General features: G+C 40.6%; 1 protein-coding gene across 1 annotated transcript in view; it reads left to right on the plus strand.

Annotated features, from left to right (window-relative positions):
- The window catches only part of CFAP47 (cilia and flagella associated protein 47), a 410,934-nt gene that overhangs the window by 132,763 nt on the left and 257,397 nt on the right, over positions 1–20,774 (plus strand). Inside the window, exons 40-44 of the mRNA XM_084843965.1 lie at positions 347–433; positions 6,226–6,308; positions 8,981–9,126; positions 10,463–10,571; positions 12,775–13,001. Coding sequence (XP_084700091.1) covers positions 347–433; positions 6,226–6,308; positions 8,981–9,126; positions 10,463–10,571; positions 12,775–13,001 — 652 coding nt within the window. The remainder of the gene's footprint in view (positions 1–346; positions 434–6,225; positions 6,309–8,980; positions 9,127–10,462; positions 10,572–12,774; positions 13,002–20,774) is intronic.

Raw genomic sequence — 20,774 nt, forward strand, 5'->3', positions numbered from 1 at the left:
ACTGCTGGAAGGGAATTGTGGTAGCATTTAAAATTAGGCAGAGGCACTTATCACTCATGGTAGGCCCTCAACTTGATTTTTGGGAATCCTGTCTTCCCTCCCACTCTCTCATGCCACAGCCCACCCCATTCAGGAGTGTTCCTCAATCCTTTGTGTAATATAGGAGGGGCTGTAGGCAAAGGAGGGGTTAAGGAAGTCAGCCTCTGTGAACTCCCTTCTGCCAGTACAATGTTGGATATCACTCTAAAAATCTAAATAAGTATTGCTACATTCATGTTTTTACAAATTGTTTACTTTTTTTACATCAAAAACTATAGGCTTTTTGATAAGTTGGCAATCCTTTTAGTGTCATTTTAGTTGAATCAACAAGTTGCATCACTGAGCCAGAGAAGCTAAATAACATCAGCCAAATAAAACAAGGAAAAATAAAAAGGTAAGTTTTCAGACTTATTAACTAGTAGTTGAATGATATATAATATAATTTTGGCACATAACAGGTTATTACATTATGAAAACTATACCAACAAAAACTACTGTAGAAGTTAATATTAAGAAATTAAACACAGGAATGCTTTGTGTCTGCAAATGATACAATATTGTTACATGTAGTGTGCAACTGACCCTCTCTTTCTCATTGTGAAGAAAGCCTATGGGGCCCTGATATGGATTGGGACCACCACACAGGGTAGGGGAAGTTTAAACCTTCCCCCTCAGCCACTTGTTTAATAGAATTTGTCCCCTTCCCCATGAGGGGGCTAAAGAAGAAAAAAAACCTCAATTGGCAGGGAGGACAAATTTTGGAAAAGAAATGGTTTGTGGGGAAGGTTTAAACCTCCCTTACCCACATTTTTAATCATTTTTTTTATTGTGACTTTCAACAAATCAAATCAAAACAAACAAAAGAACAACAGCATTTGTTTAAAAATCAGTAATATACTGTATAAACAGGCTTTAAAGATCTCGGTTTCAATTGTTACAACATTCTAAAAAAGAAAAAAATAGATTATACATAAACTGTAGTAAAAGCAGACCAAATATCCATATATAGGTCCATTTGCAAGTGGCACTGGTATACTACTCATTCGAATGTTGCTAGTGTTTTTAGGTCTTCACAATCTGTTGCATTATAGGAGGTGAGCATTTATCCTTACAGTGTTGTAGTATCTGTTTTTTGGCGGTCACCCATATGTGGTGGTCCCGATAAGGGTTGGGGGGCCGCCCACTTACTTTAGAGTAAGAAAGAAGAGGAGGATCAGCTGCACACTACATATTTAACATATCGGAAATTTTGCCCCTGAGTGCACATAAATGGGAGCACTTGCATGGCATCCCCTTCCGAGCTTCAGAGGTTGGGAGGAAGGATTAAGCTCATCCCTGTCTTTTTTAAAGAGGCCTCCCTGGTGTATGTTGGCCATTATTTTCCAGGAAATGTGCAAGAGATATTGGACACTGCCAATACTGTTTACAGATATTATTTCTGTAAATGGTGATTACATTCTGTTATAGCTATCTTTGTATGTATATTTCTCTACTGAAATAAATTATGTGGTTCAAAAAAATGTTATATCTGCATTGACCATTTACTGTGTATCAGATTACTGATGGAGAGATGTCAATTTTTGTTTATCTAAATGTCAATGTATATATCAATGTATTTTTAAAAATTAACTGATCAGCTTATTTTGTGTAAAATAGAACTATTTTATGACCAAATGCTTTTCAAGGCAATGTCCATTATAAAATTATGGGGCGGGGGCGGGGGATGCTGCTAAACATAGCTGTAAAACTACATCTCAAAAATAATGTAATGCATGAGTTTATGTAACTCATTTTCATTTAGTGAGCATGTTTCTTCAACCTAGAATGGTTAACAATTTATTTTAAGCCTAATAAGTTGCAGCACCAAGCCTGAGAAGCTCGTTCAAGTTAGCCAAATAAAACAAGGAAAATAAAATGTAATATAATGTAATATAAATTAAACTTAGTCTAGAGCTGTAATGATGAACTTGAGCACACTCCGGGAGAGAGCGGAGGACAGGAAGGCCTGGCATGCTATGGTCCATGGGGTCACGAAGAGTCGGACACGACTTAACGACTGAACAACAACAACAAAGAGCTGTAATGACTCAGCATAATTCCTTGAGATACATTTTTATGCTAATAACTCTTGCTGTGTGTTCTGGAACTGTCCTTTCCATAAGAATAACTATCCATGTTTATGTCCCATTGACAATGATGGGAATGCATGCAAAAAGACACTGTCAAATTGTACTGAGTAAATTTTATTATATTGTGCTCTGCCAGAGATCTCCGAAAGCTCTGTTTGAAACAAGTGGGACCTCCCAAAAGTCCACTGAAACATCACCAAATGTATAAATGTGCTTTTGCGATCCCCCTAGAATGAGATGAGGGGGAGGAAGAAGCACAGAATGCCCTGGGGTGCTTCCAGATGGAGGTCTCCTAGTATTACCATTTAGTAGGCATTGTTCAGCTGTTATATATTTTTATCCCTAATGGATTGTCTGTGGTAAGAAAACAGATGGAAGAAGCAGTGGGGAAACACAAGAGGCTTATGAGTGGAAGATGACGTTGTCTGGACCCCCATAGCATTCCATTAATGAGGCAGGGTGATGGTGTGATAAAAGCCTCTTTTGGAAGCATGCTTGGTATCCCTGTGTAGTCCAAATTCCTGGATATGGTTTGCCAGCATCTGAAATCAAAATGGATTTTGATTTGATTTTCCATTAGCATCAAAATTGCTATGTCTCTTTTCAAGCATCAGTTGATAGAGCTTGGTTTGTGCCTAACATTACTAATTTCATTATTGTAAGGTTTAATTACAGAAAACGTAATTTTGTTCCACAGAGTTAGAGAGATAATAAGCAAAAAATTGGGGTGATATGTATGTTCTGCAGATTGTTCATATATTGAGTAATAGACTTGCAAACTTTTCATTTCTACTGCACTCATTTCTGTTGTATTAATACTTAATGTACTATTGCTCTGTATAACCAAACTATTTAGTCAGTTAGTTATACAACATGCATGTGTGATCGATTTGTTGAGGCTTACTCCCAGGTAAGTGTGTATAAGATTGCAGTTTCAATTACTCAGCCGCACAAGTTATTGATGAAAACAGTTATAAAAACTTCTCAAGAATTAAAGAAGAAACATAAATGGTCTGCCCAGCATGCAATCTGTTTTGTATATAACTAAACTTCAAACCTGGGTTTTAAATTCAGGTGCAGAATTAAACTATCTATGAATGTTGCAAATGATCTAAACAAAGTTAAGCGCTTTACATCCCATTGCTTTTGGTTAAATACGTGCTCCGTTTATAATAAATGGCTCTTAAAAGTGCTTAAAATTTGCTGGATTGTGCCCACTGTTATTAGTAAATACAGCTTGATTTTGCAAGCATAAATATCTTCTTGCTTGCTACTGCAGATCCATCTTCCCTCTCACATCTTAAGCTGTGTAAATTTTGTGATGGGTGAACTCATATGTCCCATGTATGATTTGGCTTTCTGGCTGCTATTCTGAAATATACTAGTGTAAAGCCCATGTCGCCATAAGTGCTAGTAATCTGAGGGTGAAACATACTGTTCCTTTCACTTCTGCTACGTCAGTCCTTCAGAAGCTGTATAGAGGTTATTTTTCTTCAATGCAGCCGAGGACTTTTGGTCCTCTCTTCCTCACACCCACCACTGCTAAACGACATTCCCTTCTTCCCCTGAGCCCTCAAGCCCACCTCCTTCCATCTTCCCCCATATTGTAAAACCCTGCTTTTTCTAGAGCTCCTTCTTTTCCTCCTTTTCCGCCGCCTCAGAGTGTTTGCTGCTGCCTCCATTACCATCTCTCCAACCAGTATGGCTGCTCTGAGAGCAGGCCCAACTCGCAAAGCCCAAGACCTTCCCTCCATCCCTGCCTTTGTGTTTTCTCCCTGTGTGCCTGCACAACACGTGCACAGCTATGTGAGAGCTGTAGTTCCCCAACTGCCTTAGGCTCCTGGCCAGAGCATAGAAACATACTGTTTGGCTATTAAACCTCAAGCTGTGAACTTTAAAACTTTCAAAATTTTCTGCACATCTACAGCTTCAGTTTTTTTTTTTTTTTAAAGAGCAAAATCGGTCTGGTAGATCTCTAGTAATGAGCATTACACTAACATATGCTTATATAATATTTTCTGTCCTAGAAAGGAAGAGGCATACAAATGTCTAATTTTTAGACATTTCTAGTAATTGAGGGATTTTAATTTTATGGGTAGTAAGTTTGTTTTGTGTTTGCTGTGCAACTGTGTTATTAATTTATGATGCACCCTTGAGCAAGCAACTCAGTCAGTGAAATTTGAAGATTTGTTGCTTAAACTCAACCCTACTATAATAAACCATGGCCAAGAACTAAAGAACAATGGAATTAGTTCTGTGAAGCCAATGAGTCTTTTACTCTTGCTTTATCCAAGCAGCCATTACCCAAAGATTTTTATTATTATATGTAATTGGTTTGTTATGATATAGAGAAATCAATATAATGCTGTCACTTTTGTATCGCTATATGTAAGATAGTTCTTTAGGACATTTTAGTCAAAGTTACCAGACCAAACTTCTCAACAAAACAATCTAAGATATAAGTAGCTACGAACATAGGGAATACAGGATATCAAGCAGAGAACTCTCAGTGGTTGCACTCTGACATTTGTGCTATATTCTTTGGTCAGTTTACATGGATTTTAGGTGGCATATCTGCCATTAAACAGAGAAAGGCTTTTGTCTTACTAAGCCATAATCAATGAAATATTTTCAGATGTGTTTAGGATTGAGCTAAGTAGGATAGTTCAGTAGCATGTGGCTAACCACGAGGTAGTAAGTCATAATCTCAAGGGAATGATTTGAATATACAGTTTCAAATTAAAATAAGCATGTTAACTATATGGAATTGTAATTGAAAGAGCTTAGAATGGCTGAATTGAATGTTGGCTTAGGGGATTCCTGCGAGACTCCAAATAGATTTAGGAATTACAGATGAGACAGTTTCAAATTCAAGGTTACTCAATTATAACAGTTAATGAAATAGAAATTCTTAGATATCATGACCTAATTTAGACATTCAGGAAAATGTCTAGGATTAAGACAATTTACTGGAGGTTTAAGGATCAGATATCAAGATCAATTACCTCACATTTGTTACACACGTTGCTACATTCCGTGCAAGATAATTTAATGTAACTATTTAGGAAGTTATATCAGGACAGTGAAGGAGCCAGAAGGAGTGAGATTAAAGGGTCTTAATGAACCAAGATTGGTAGAATGCATTCACTGGATATAACCAGGCAGTGGCAAAATAAGGAGATGTAGTATGGGACTAGGAGGACTGGACTAGGAACATTATCAAGGAGAGGAATTTTTATAAGACATTGCTCAGGAAGTATCATATGCTAAGAAAGATATGGGAAAAAGAACTGAACATAGGCAAAACTGTAACAGAAGTGTCTGAAAGTGTTTTCCACTTAAAAATTATAGCTGATTAATATATCAACAACCAAAGCATGGGAACATGTTCAAATTAGCATTTTAAAATGGCGGTCGTGTGCTAATCTGCAGATAAGTGTAATTTCTCCTTAAACTTTTTGTAATGTCCCAGTGAGTAGTAATTAATTGTAAAAGTCTATGAAATATATAGGCCTAGGAATATCGTATTACATTTATTATCCATAACAACCATACTATCTATAATAATAAAAGAGTACCCTCCACTTCCAGCATCCCCCAGCAGCAGCACCCACACTGTTCAGGAGGGCCAGCATATCCTCCAGAGAAGCTTTGGGGGGCACAGGAGCTGGAGGGGCAAGAAGGGGGGGGATTGGTTGCATGAATTTCCTTCCATTTGTGCAACCATTGGATACATTTTACTATGAGTTTAATATGGCCCTCTGAATGCTACCTATTGATAGGTTTTTTAAAGCAATTTGTTTAATATAAGCAGTATTTACAAGAATTATTGTAGATAATTTTAATCTAATACAGTGTTTTTCTGGAGGAAAACACTGTATTTATCTACACATAATTTCCTCATGCATAATTCTGAATCTGTGTAATGTTATGTAATGTCCCTAAATGGCTCTTAACCTGGTATTCTGGGTACCACTACAGTTAAATGAAGCTGCATTATACAACTGAAGTAAGAGTTAAATTGCAAGTCATTTAACACATCATTTTTTTTAATTAGTTCTGAAACTGCCATACTGAAGAATACACTTGAAGTTGTAGGTGTACATGGATTTTACAATCAAGGGGACAATTCAAGCACTGGTATGCATTTTTGACAATGATGTGTTTCGTTGTGGTCTCACAATTTACTTTATTATTTTTCTAGAATACATGTGAAACTTTTGTGAATGATTCTTTTTAATCACTAAATGTATTCATTAGTATTGATTGATATTATGGCTTATAGTGCACTTCTGTGTTACATTAACAAAGCAATTGGATGTCTACTCAGACGCAAGTCTCTGAGATCAGTGGGACTTTCTCCCAAGTAAGCAAGTATTGCATTGCAGCCTAAGGCACTTGTAGTATAGGGGTTGCAATATGTTGGTGTGGAAACAGGGGGAGGGGGAAGGAGGGAGCAAAAGGAACACTATGGACTTAAAAGTCCTGGCTTCCAAAGTGCTGCCTTCAGTCCTCTCATGCGTGCTTTCTTAAAATGCATCCTAATAGAGCAGTATCCAATGGGGCACAAGCGCTAATGTTAATTAGGTTGTGCGAGCATAAGGGACCTCTAGCACAATGCCCATAGCATTACCTATGTCAGGATTGCCCCTGTTGCCTTCTGAATCCTCCAATAGCCAGAATCAACACTCAGACAAAAGGGCTGCTTTCCAAAGCTTTAATTCCCTTTAACCTAGTGAACCTTACAGATGCTAATTGCCTGAGACTCAGAGGACATACAAAGGAACAGCCTGCCAGGGGTTTCTATGAGTTAGGACATCAGTTGGTCTCCATTTGGGGAAAAGCATGGCAACTCTCAGAACTTAAGGAGTAGGAGGGGGAAGTCTCCCCCTCTCCCGTGGGGCCTTGGGGTGCAGCTACTGACGTCGAGCCAATCGGGCTGGGGCTGAACACCTAAGCTCGGCTCCTGCAACCTCTCGCTTGTGCCTGCGCCTCGCGTCTAAAAGCTCAAGTTGTCCCTCCCTTTCCACACCAGGGTCACTGTTACTCCCAGGAATGTGAGTGGGGTGGGGCTCCTCCTCCAGCTGTGCCTCTGAAACCTGAGAGAGTTCCTCTCCCACGGATTGTATCTCCTCCTCAGAATCAGAACTGCTTTGGGACTCTATGGGCTCAGATCCAACCCAGACATCCTAATAGCATGACAGGATTCCCCGGAGAACCTGTCGCACCAGCACTAGCACAACCTAATTCACGTTAGCACTGGTGTCACATTGCATACTGCCCTTAAAGATTCATTTTACAGATAATTCTGCGGGAGCCTCCTCTCTCCCCAATCAGGTTATGGACCTTGCCGCATTATTATCGTCTCCATTCCTCAGTGATCTGTTGGGCAGCTGCACACTTGGCAGATAATTGGTTCAAATATCTTAGTAGGAGATAGTTAACTCCTTTATTGTTTTTGGAAGGGGAAGTTTCTCATCTGCTTTTCTGCTTAGTTGATCAAAATCCTGCTGTCTAAAAATATATTCTGGTTTAAGACTTTTTTTTAAAAAAAGGGGAAACAATATTTTGTTTACAGGTGTAAGATGTGGATCTTTCTAAAAAGATCTTGGATACTCTCCTGCCTTGTCTGGAATATATAGGTATTTACCCATTACCTATAGAAAAGGGATTATATCCCTATTAAAAGAAATTACATCAAGTTATTAAACAAGAATCTACAGTTCTTTACTCTCCCTTGAATTAGTATGTTTGTGTTTTGGTTAAGTAGGTATACTATAATATAGTCTAATATACACTATTAGATCACATAGATGTACATAGATCACAATAGAAAGAACTTGTTTAGGTACATATTTTCAAGGTTTCCAATACACCCAGAGGATTTTTTTTAATTGTGTTAAGTAAGGAGACTATATATTAAGTCTAATATAATATATTGTACATAACATTAATCACAGTGGAGAGAATTTGTTTCAGTATATATTTTCAAGGATTTCAGTGCACCCAGAGGATTTTGATTTTTTGTTTACCACTGAAATAGTACTCTCAATTCCTACTCTTGTGCTGCTGTAAACTGTTCTTTAAATTTAACCATGGGGCAGAGGTTTGCTTTTGGGGGAAAGGGGAAGAAGTTTCACCGTGTACATGAAACTGATTGCATGTCTCCCTGGACTCTATCCCCACACTAGTTCCCCAACATAAATTTCTCAGTGCCCTTGTTTCCCCTTCCATGGCTATTGGCAACTGTGGGAGACACAATGATTTGTCTAAGACAATGGAGCAGTGGGAAATGGTTAACCTTCCTTTGCCTCAACCTGAGGCTTCGATCCAAATCCCCCACCCCATTGGCAGGTGTTTTTAGAAGGAAAAAATGTGTCAGGAGATCCAGTCACAGATCTAATGGGTTGAATCCAGACTTAGCCATGCTTAATATAGACCAATTGAAATCAATGAGACTTATAAGTCATGACTAACTTGTCCTATTGATTTTAGTGGGATAAGTGTGACTTAAATCCAGATGCAACTCAATGTGTAGTATGGCCCATTTTGCCTTATTCAAAATTGTCCTGCTCTTTTGAGCAGCTAAAGTTAGAGGAGATAAAAATGAAAAGCGTAAATTGGCATTTTTCAGTTATGTAACTTCTTTATAGCAAGCATCCAGTTTCTGTTATTTAGGTATTAGAAGCTTTTTTAAAAATATATGATTTATTTTCAGTTCTAGGGTAATAACTTGAAATGTTTCTTTACTGGAGCAGGTGCATTTACCAGCTTTTGTACTTTATATAAAGCTCTAAATTATGTTCTGGCAGCTAATGAATCCAGCTGCTTGCAAGAATTCTTCAGCCCAATGAATATAGTATTCCTGAACAGAGAAAGTACTACAACACTCCGCCTTCACTATCTTCCTTTTAATATGGGAAAACGTTATTGTGCTGTAATTTTCATCAATGAACAGGTAAATACATTTTATTTTGGTCATACATTGGGATGGATTAAATCCATTATCGTGCTCCAACAACAGTTCATTTAAACTGATTTAAAGAGGAATATGATGCCAAGACTAACTGCATTGTTCTTATACGTTGTAGTCTTTTAAAATTAAGGCTGAAATCCTATACGCATTTACCTGGAAGTTAGCCCCAGTGATTTCAGACTTACTTCTGAGTAGAAATACGTAGGATTGCACTGTAATTCTATTTTATGTAGGGACCTCTGACAGCATTGTGTATTTTTCAAAGGAAGCAATACATGATTAAGGATTGGTTTCCATATTAAGCAGTTAGTTTTGAGGCAAATGGTTGCTAAAAAGTTACAGTTTCATAAGAATCCAAATGGAAGAGTTCAAGTGTTTTCAACCTTATTTTTATTGCAAGAATAAACATTCTGAGAAGGAGAAAATGACACTGCTCTCTCTTGCATAATTTGACCTTCATTTACAGGTGCCAAGATTGCCTAAAGGTAGGACCATAAATTCTTGGGCACTATGAAATGGTACCTGTATTTCAAAGTTAATGAGTGGGACCAGACTGTCCTAATAAAGACAGAAATATTGCTTTAGTTTTACAAGGATTAGAACTCCAGAATGGGCGGCTATTGTAGGCAACGTTCTTAATTTTTGTTCATGTTATGTAAAACATCAGAATAACATTAGTTTGACTTTTTTGACTTTAGAATGTAAAGAATGCACCATGGATACAAACATAATACCTGACTGACATGCCTGATCTTGAAGTACTCTACTCAAGGCTGATGCACACACTGGCACAATAAGTTAAGAACAGCAAAACAAAACAAAACTGATTAAAACCCCTGTGTGATATCTGCTGCTGCTTCTGCCCATACCGATTCTGTGACTCCACAAATGGAGCCAAGCTAATATCTCAATAATCCAAAGCCACTTTTTTCATTGGTTCATTCCATGGCTCTGCTGTAGCATTAAAGGGCAGATCCATATGGGCAGAGCCAATCACATCACTGCTTATATGCAATTAATGAAACAGTTCCACACCACTTAGTAGAGCATCTTGGTAGGGCATCTGAGATTCCTCAGTTTATAATTATTGTTGTTATTTTGCAGAATTGAGTTACTAAAGTTATATTTTCCTTAATATCTCCCTTTTGGTTTATTTAAGAGTCTTTAAAATAAAGGTTTTCAGGTACATGAAATATTATTATAAATCAAACCTCAGTTTTAGTATAATGGATTTTGTTTGTTTATAGTCTGCGAGATTTCTAATTTGTTCTGCGTGAATTGCTTTCAGAATAGAAATGCATATGTTCTTGTCTTTCAGATTGGGGAATTTGTGTACCTGGTGGAGGGAACATGTGGTTTACCATTGCCTTCAGGCTTGCTTCCGATGGATAGCCCAAATGTTCTGTGCATTAGCAGTATGTTAGAAGGTAGAGTGGAAAAATGGAAGGGAAATAAAACTGTTTTCGCAATGCATTAAACTTTCATGTGCAGTAAATATAGAAAGAAGTCAAGTATTTTGCAGGAGAGAGTATCAGAAAAGTGCCATGAAATATATTATATATTTGATTCTTTTTCTGGTTCCTCAAATGGTAGTCAAACATTTTTGTTCAGATTGCAAATTACTTATTGCCCACACATTTCTTTTCCTGCCACATGCCAGCTCTCTGCTGGTACAAATAACCTAGGATAATTTTCAGTATTCTCCATATATCATTATAGTTTCTTTCTGAGTTGTCTCAGCATTGTGTATTTTCAGCATATGGTTATGACTCTACTTGTACAAGCACTGTGCCAAGTGAATGTTCCTGGATCAAAAGTATTCAAATTTGATATATGTTGTTATGTCCTAACCATTTATCAAAACCACATAAAGTACCCTTGAAGGTACAAACATGCTTTAAGTAAGCTGTAATTCTTGAAAATATTTCAGGCCTGAAAAGCCGTTTAGCTTTTTTAAAGGGCCTTTTTAATATTTATGCTACATTACTTATTTAATTTGGCTTACAAAAATCAAATTTGCAGTCCTTGTTCAATTAGTATCCTCTAAACATGCTGCCATTAGAATTTATTGCTGGTTGATAATAACCACAAGCTGGCAATCCATACAGGTGATAGTCAAAGGAGAAGGAAAGGTTACTTATCAGTAATGGTAATTCCTAAAGGTAATGCCTTGTATAGCTTTCATTCACATTGCATGGATCCATACTAGCAAATTACTTGAAAGAGCTACAGTTACTGCACAAGTAACCTTTGTTTCATGGTTGTTATTCAAACATACTCCTGCATGTCCATTTAATGAGAGCCAAACAGTCCTGTCAGCAAGAACTGGATGCTTATGGAGACAATGTGCCCTAGCCTTCTCCAAAACAGGGCACCTACTGACATAATAGTATCAAACAGAAATATAATTACAGTTCTTTAGTACCATTGGGTCAGAGATATACAGCTTTGGCAATAGGGCATGTAAAGCCTCTTAACAGTTCACTTGACCCATCTCTGTTTAATTGCATTCAGTCTTAAATGCTCAGGATTTGTACTTATGACTTCTGAACAAAACTGGCAATTTGAGCTGTAACCCTGGAAGTGAGTTTATTTTTTACTGCACTTTTACATATACATTGGTCACTTAAGCTTTAGAAAAAGTTTGTTTGGAATGTTCATGGGTTGTGGAAGAAGTCTGATTTACTTTTGGCAAGTAAAAAAAAGCTTACTATGAAGGAATGAAAATTAAGATATATTTCTGTCATGACAGTTTGAAAGGCAGGAAAATAAATCTTGTGCAGTTTTACCAGCGTTGTAATTCATCTTTTTTCTGTAAGCTACATGTTTTAATTGACAGTTTGAAAACCAGTTAGCTCAAGCCAGTGTTCTTCTGCATAGTCGCAGTGTGTAATAGAACTGGGAATTCAGATTGCCAACGTTTTTTCTAGTAGGATTCCTGTACTTTTAGCAGCTGTGTGACATAAAGAATTTAGCTGACTACGTTTTTTCCCTTTCTCTTTATTTCCATTCTGTGGAAAGCTTTATTTTATTTTTATTTTTATTACAATATTTATATACCATTCCACATCAAAGAACTCGGAGCAGTGAACAGCAATATAAAAGAATAAAACTTCATAATTAAAACAATTAAAACATTTTAAAAGAACAGATTCTGAACATAATAACCGCAGCTGGTCACTTCATTTCAGCTGTTAAAGGCTCAGGAGTCCTGTTGACAAATAAGTTTGCAACACTAGCCCTTGGGCTGTGTTTAGTTCGTTCTCCTGTCCCAGTTCGCACTATCACCGTGGCTTAAACAAGCCATGGTGGCATGTTTCAGCCCCAGCTCCTTATGCCTGGGAAGCAGTAGTAATTGGAACTACTGTACCAACTTAGCATCTGCATGGTGTGGACTTTTAGTCAGGAGTTGTGCAGAATTTTAATTGGGTGCAGATTTTTAGTCAGAGCAATGCAAGGGATTATTTATTTATCATATGGCACATTTACATCGCATTACAATAATGCAGGGGAAAATCTGTGATGTGACATTGCCATTTCAATGAATCCTTGCCTTTTTCTTTCTGTATTTTGAAAAAAGTGTTTCGTGAAGATGTAAAGGCAGAGGACAAATGGCTTTGTTTATTACAGGTCAGAATGTAATGGAACCAGTTCTTTGTCTGAAATGTTGCCTTGCCGATACACTTCAAGAAAAGCTGAAGATCCCCCTAATCAATGCAGCTAGGGAGAAGGCTCTGGCTATTGTAGCACAACAGCAGATGTCTGCTTTGGAGTATGAGCGAAGAAAGGTCACAGGGACACTTGAGAGCAGCAGTATTCGAGTTGCAGTTGCCGCTTTAGGACTGTCAAAAGTTGAGGTAAAACTATTGATTTAAAATATTAATATCATTCTCTTTCATGTATTATCTCGGAGCCCTCCATCTGTTCTCAGCCCTGCCGGCAAGAGCTAGGCAGGGCAGGAGAAGCGACAGAGGCTTTTACAGGCCCTCCAACCTCTTTTGCTATGTTTTGAGGTAGATGGGCCTCTAGCTCATCTACCTGGCTGGGGGTAGGGATGGAGGCCAAGAAGCTTGTGTATCCACAGCCTCTCCTCTCCCCTCCCTGTCTTCTTATAACCCACACCACCAATTCTGGCTGATGTCAGCCAGGGGAGAAGCTGTGGTGGGGAACAGCTTGCTCATTTTTTTCCTGCCACTGACAGGGGACTTGGTAATCTGCTTATTTAGTTGTATAACATTTTATTTAAATTGTTGTATGTATTATACCATTAACAATGAGGCCTTAATCAGCAGTGCAACTAGACTGCTCACACCAATTGCTTGTCTGCCTGCCTGCTTGCTTTCTTATTTATTTATTTGATTTGTACTGCCCAACAGTGCCTTCTGGGCACTTTACAATCATAAAATCAAACAACAACAAAAACAATTACTTAGAATCTATCTAGCAGCTGGGAGTCTTTCCCACAGAACCTCTGAAATCTCTTCTCAAACCCCAAGTCATCTGTACACTGAATGCATATTCTTTCCCTGTCACCCTTTCCTCTGTCTTCCTTGTCTGCCCTAAGCCTAATTTTATATTTTAAATTCCTTGGGCTAAGCATCTTGTCTTTTTTTTTTTTTTTACTCTGTAAAGTAAATATATTGATGGCACAAGATTGATAGTGTAAATCAAATCTGGGAGGGGAATGTTGATTAAAAGCACATGACTCCCTTGTTACAGCAGCTTCACTGGGTACCTACTGGTCTGTTTTCAGGCACAATTCAGAGTGCTGGTTATGACCTATAAAGCTCTATGGTACCAGGCTAACTAAAGACTGCTTTTTCCTGTATGAACCTGCCTGGGTTTTAAGGTCTTTGGGACGGGTCCTTCCTTTGGTACCAATGCCATCAGAGGCATGTTCAGTAGCGTTATGAGAGAGGGCCTTCTCAGTGGCTGCTCCCAAGCTGCCAAGGGAGGCTAGGTTGGCTCCCTTTCTGTTGTCCTTGCACCAGCAGGCAAATACTTTTTATTCAAGCAGGCTTTTGTTGTGTAAATAGGTCTGTTGGGTTGGCTGCTGTTTTTATTCCATTGTTGTTGTGTTTTAAATTGTGTTGTTAACATATTTGTTTTATTATTGTTAAAATCAAGCTTTTATTTATCTATGATTTTAACCTGCCTTGAGTGCCATTTTCTTGGTAGAAAGGTAAAGGTCAAATCAAATCAATAAATAAAATAGGCACTTAATAATATTGAGCTTTTTCTTTAAAATACCTGAATGAACCCTGTATGCATGAATGACTTTTGAAACATGGATGAGGCCCATAGACTACTATGTGTCAACTGAAGGCTCCTTGTTTTGTATGAGCTTGTAGTAGTTTTTGTAGTAGCATGATGTCTGAAGCAATATGGAAAAGGAAACCACTACTAATCGTAAGGGAGATTGCCAGGCATTCCCTGCCAAACTAGGATATACATCGAGGGGAAGAGTGATTACTCTATGGAGAAGAGTCATGCAAAGGTGATGTGTGTACCTAAAGCCTATTTCTTCTTCGTGGTCTCTGTGCATCAGACATATGGACTCTATGCCTGCATGGAACCTTGATTTGGGTAACTTCTATAGCTGAGGAATTTTGGTGGGAACAAAATCCCCCACCATCCCAATGCACATACTCCAACTGGTTCGCACATAATCCCTCAGTTCTTTGTTGACCGTCATTGTGGCAGCACTCGATTGAAGGGACTTCTTGGGGTTTTTTGGTGACTGTGCTGAGGAAAACTTTTATTTCTTCTCTCTCTTTGTCTTTGCTTCTTCTAAGTATTCTTCCTATCAAGTTTTTCATGTTGAGGTATTTTTCTTTCTGGTTCGTGGCAATGATTCGATCATAGAGTGCCCTTGGGTGTATGGCCATAAAGGCTCCTTTTCAGAAGTATGTTCGCTGTGGGGGTAAGCTGCCACCCACTGACGGACACTCCTTATTTGTCTTGGAGAAAGGCACATTGTTGAAGCTTGCCATCATTGCATGTCCTTCAGCAAACAGGCAAGGAAGAACCGTGCTGATAGACTTAAGGTGATCCTCTGGGAAATGCTTTAAAGGCAATGGATGACCCTAAAAAATTAATGGCGTCTTCGTCAGACCCTCCTTGACTTCGTCAGCCAGTCAAGAAGAAGATGGTAGATAACTTTACTCAGAAGGAAGGATTGGCACCAGCTGCACCTTCCCAGTCAGCTCCAGCTCTAGCCATGGGCCGTTCTGACCCGCCTATGCCAGGCCATTCTTTGGCAGTTTCTCTGGCAAAAAAGTTGTTGAAAAGCACGATCCTCTCAGTCAACTGAGGGCCAGAAGAAAAAAAAGAAGAGGAGATAGTCAAAAACACTTGCCTCTCCGATTGAGATCGTGTCTTGCTTACCAACTCCTCCTCCGCTGTTGGATTCACCAGTTCTGATGGCTGTCCCATCATCGGTATCAGTGTCAGTACTGGTACCAATGGCATCTTTTTCAGAAGGGGAAATTCATGTCTCCACGCTGACTTGAGACCAAGACGTTTGGGGTGCTGATCTTTTGTGTAGCAGTTCATACTGAGAGTCTTCTCCGTTGGTCTGCTCTGCTCCTCCCGTAGCGCTGAGAGGCTTCCTCCCTTTCAACGGTTGCATGATCAAGACAGATTGAGAGCTCCCCATTCTGACTGGGATAGAGGATCGGATTGGTTTTTTCCACCAAGACATCGCTATGAATGGCATGATTGGAATCATTATCGTCCTCGTGTGTATGAAAAGTTTGCCTATCTGGACACTCACCAACAATATCAGGAGTTTCCTCCATCAGCTTCCCTGGCTAGACCAATTCCAGAGTCCTTTTTGCCTCCACCGCCACCAGGGGTACAGGCACCACCTCCTGCGCTGCAGCCACCTCTTGACTCAGCCATCAGTGCCTATGGTGGCAGCGATGCAAGCTGACTCGGTCTGTAGAGCCTCGCCTGTGTTGCCTTGACAGGCATCTCCTAAACTCCACGATCAAAATCTTTAGCGCAGTTTATTATTTATTTATTCATTTCATTTCTATACCGCCCAATGGCCGAAGCTCTCTGGGTGGTTCACAAAAATTAAGTTCTTTTGTGTCACCGAGAGAGGATTACCAGTCTGACTCTGCTTCAGTATCATCGGTTGCTCCTTCGATTTCATCCCCCGATGGTGCTGTGGGCTTGCAGGACCTGTCCTCAGCCTTGGAGGACATAGGTCATTTTTCTGAACAGATCTCAAGAATGGCCCAGTCACTAGGTCTGGAGACCCAGCGAACTATGGAGAGAATTAGGGACCTGGTCTATGATGTTCTTCACTCAGAGTCAGCTACTCCTGTGGCCATCCCGTTTCTTCCGACTTTGCTACAGACAGTGCAACTGTCCTGGAAGGCTCCCTCATCCATGACACCAACATCTAAAAGGCTGGAGAGCATGTACAGGGTACAGGAGAAGGACATTAAATTCTTGTTTACTCATCCTCCCCCAAATTCAGTGATAGTTGAATCCTCGCAGGGCAGATCTCATTGTGTTCATTTGTTTCCAGTCAATAAGGAGGGCAGGAGATTGGCTTTGATGGGTAGACATATATATTCCTCTGCTTCGTTGGGTCTATGAGTCACAAATTATCAAGCAACTATGATGCGCTATCAGCATTTTTTGTGGGAGGAGATAGGTTCACTGTGTGATTATCTCCCAGATGACCAACGTGAGTTGGCCTGCGTTTTTCAGTCAGAGGTGACAAGAGTAGCAAGACAGCAGATTAATACCACTCGACACCAAGCAGATTGTGATGCCAAGGCAATGGTGGGAGCAATTGCACTCCATAGCCATGCTTGGTTGCGATTGGCTGGACTTACACAGGAGGCACGTTCTCGGATTGAGTACCTACCATTCAATGGTGATGGGTTATTTAATTCTAAAATCAATGAAGCCACGGATACCATACAGAAGGCTAAGGTCACGGCATGGAAAACAGGGTTTTCACAAGCACAGCCAGCGTTTAAACAATGCAGATGGTACCAACAATCGTTGTTCCAGCAATCTAGGTCCGCAGGTGATCACCAGCCACGTCAACAACCAGCCTCACAACAGAAACGTCAGTTTCTCTCAGCTTCACACTTCTTGCCATCTCATCAGAGATCCGACTTCAGAAAAAAGCAACATCTTTGAATACATCACGCTACCACCTTCCTTGGACAGCCCTCCTCTTTTTGGCTCCCATCTTGCCACCTTTTTTATGGCATGGGAGGGCATAACAACAGATTCTTGGGTTCTAGAGATTGTACGCTGAGGTTACAGAATCGAGTTTGATGCTCTCCCTCCCTTTTCAGGTATTACAACCATGACTTCTTCTCTGGTACTTTTAGAGGATGTGAACAACCTCCTGTTGAAAGATGCAATCAAGCGGGTGCCTCCCACAGACATCCAAGGGGGTTTCTATACCCAGTATTTTACAGTGCTGAAAAGGGATGGAGGGCTTTGCCCGATTCTGGAACTCAGAGGGGTCAACGCATTCCGGATGATGACGATGACCTCAATCCAACCCTTCTGCAGAAGGGAGATTGGTTTGTGGTCATCGACTTAAAAGACACGTACTTTCATGTTGCGACAGAGGAGTTCAGCCAGCACTTTCTACAGTTTGCAGTTGATGGCCTCCCTTACCAGTTCCAGGTTTTGCCGTTTGGGCTTGCCATGGCTCCAAGAGCCTTTATGAAATGTTTGGCCGTACTGTGTGCCCACCTGAGACTACAAGGAATTCAGAGTTATTCTTACATCGATGACTGCCTTCTGGTTGCTCAGTTAGAGCACCACTTGCAAAGTGCCATTCTATGGGGGCTGGATCTATTGGAAGATCTAGGTTTATGCATATACATGGAAAAGTCAGTGTTGACTCCATCCCGACTTAGTCATTTCATTGGAGCATCCATAGACTCTGTCAGAAGTCAAGCGTTCCTGCCTCGGGATTGAGCACGAATGTTGGTGAAGTTGGCTACCGATATTCAGGGCCCTCGCACCGTGACTGCTTATATGGTACAGAAGTTGCTGGGATTGATGGTGGCTACGACAGCAGTATTGCAATATGCCCATCTCCACATGAGAATGTTACAAAACTGGTTTATAAGGTCCTTTGACAAGAGGCGTGGAAAGTCCACCCTCATCTCCCTTTTGTCATCAAAGCTTTGCTTTGGTGGTGGACAGTGCTGCCCAACCTCATACAAGGCACACCTTTCCAGCCTCCTGCTCCAACACGGCTGGTTACGACAGATGCCTTTCTACTAGGATGAGGTGCTCATTGCGGGGATCTCTTGATTCAGGGGTTGTGGTCGGAGAGCGAGGCCAGCAGCGACATCACTGTTTTAGAACTTCTCAGTGTCGACAAAGCTCTGAGAGCATTCAAGGAGGTCATTCGCAACCGTCATATTCAAATCGCATCCAATAACACAACAGTCATGTATTACCTCAACAAACAAGGAAGGACCCACTCTGTCCCGTTACTTTGTCTTTCGATGCAAATCCTGGACTGGCACATTGCTCGAAGGATCATCCTTACTGCAATTCATGTGGCAGGCAAGAACAACTGTTGGGCAGACCATCTCAGTTGCTCCCTTCCAATATCCAACAAATGGGAACTCAAGGCGAGCGTAAGCAACTGGCTGTTCTGTCAATGGGGTTGCCTTCTCATAGACTTGTTTGCATTGGAGGAGAATGCTGTATGCGAGACGTTCTACAGCTGAGTGGGCAGAGGTGCACGGTCCCTAGGAGTTTGTGAGAGACTGGAGCGGAAGTTTTCTTTACACGTTTTCCCCCTTTCCACTCCTCAACTGAGTGGTGGCGAAGATGGAGAGGGACAATGTAGATGGCATCCTGATCGCGCCGTGGTGGCCAAGGCAGCTGTGGTTTGCCAGACTCTGCTCCATACCAGGGGAGAGTATCTTCAACTCCCATCTACACCAACCCTGTTCTCCAGAGACAGGGGCAAAGTAAGACATCCGGACCTACTTACCTTGTGTCTTATGGTGTGGAGGATCCAGCCCTAGGTCAGATGAACTTACCTGCACTGATTCAAGCTGTTTTAGAGGCAACTAGGAAATCTGCCACCAGAAAATCTTATGCAAGTAAGTGGGCGTGGTTTACATCTTTTGCTAAGGACAATGATTTTGACCCTGCCTGCTGTACCATACAGGACCTCCTGAACTTTTTATTGTCGCTCCATGAGCAAGGACTTCAATATTCTTCTCTTAGAGTTTATATAGCAGCCATTTTGGCTTCTTGTCCTGTTACCACTGGTTCTTCTGTTTTTTCCCCCCATCTTTTTCATCAGTTTTTGAAGGGAGTTAGGAATCTTGCTCCTCCAGTGAGAACTCTGGTGCTGGCATGGAGCGTGTCGGTAGTACTTCATGTGTTCACCAGGAAGCCTTTCAAGCTGCTTGCTACAGTGGATCTTCGTCTTCAGTCTCTAAAAGTGGCGTTTTTAGTGGCCTTTGCCTCTGCCTGACACTGTAGAGAGCTATGTGCTCTTAGGGTGGATGCTCCATATCCGTGTTTTCATAAGGACAAAGTCATACTTCGTCCTGACGTTGCTTTCCTGCCTTAAGTTGTTTCAAGTTTTCATTTGGGTCAAGACATAGTTCTTCCTGCCTTTTTCACCTCGCCCTCCACAGCAACTGAAAAAACACTGCACGCCTTAGATGTTCACAGGGCTTTGGCATTCTATAAGGCTAGAACGGAGTCGTTTTGTCAGTCCTAGCGTGTGTTCATTTGTTATGGGGGATTTAAGAAAGAGCTCCCCATCTTCTCCCAGCACCAAGCATCTTGGGTAGTCCAGGCTATTAAACTGTCTTATGAACTACAGTGCTTGGACTTGTCTGGTCTGATGAGGGTGCACTCGACCAGAGTGGTAGCAATGTCAGTGGCGTTTACGAGAGGGGTGTTGATACCAGATGTCTGTAGGGCGACAACATGGTCGATCCTGTTCACTTTTGTAAAACACTATTGTCTCGATGTGCAAGCCAGGAGAGATTGCTCTTTCAGCCAGACGGTTCTGTCAGAGGTTCTTTGATGAAGATACTGACCCTCCTCCAGTTATGTAAGCTTGTTATTCGCTCATATATGTGATTCATAGAGACCACGAAGAAGAAAGTCAGGTAGCTTACCTGTAACTGTAGTTCTTCGAGTGGACATCTGTACATTCACACAACCCACCCACCATCCCCACTTCGGTGTCAATGCAATGTTTCTTCTCTGTTGGTACTGAGTTTCCTTGGTTTTAAGGGGGGCCACGATTGGCAGTCTCCTTGGAACTGAGGGATTGAGTGGGAACCCGTTGGAGTATGCGCTTTGGGATGGTGGGGGAAGGGTTCCTGCCAAAATTCTTCAGCCATAGAAGTTTCCTGAATTGAGGCTTCACGCAGGTGCAGAGTCCACATGTGTGAATGCACAGATGACCATTCGAAGAACTACAGTTATAGGTAAGCAACCTGACTTTTCTACTGTACCAGTTCAAACTTGTCAATTATGTGAAGTTATGTTCTCTTGTAATAAACATTCTGTGGTGAAACTTCATTACTCACTATGCTGATTCCAGTCGGACAGGAGTAGCATGTAGCCATCTAGAATAGTTCGTCTCTTCAGGA

Source organism: Heloderma suspectum, chromosome 3 (assembly GCF_057233095.1).
Source record: "Heloderma suspectum isolate Gila_16-S chromosome 3, 16-S_ref, whole genome shotgun sequence".
In the NCBI taxonomy this organism is placed as follows: Eukaryota; Metazoa; Chordata; class Lepidosauria; order Squamata; family Helodermatidae; genus Heloderma; species Heloderma suspectum.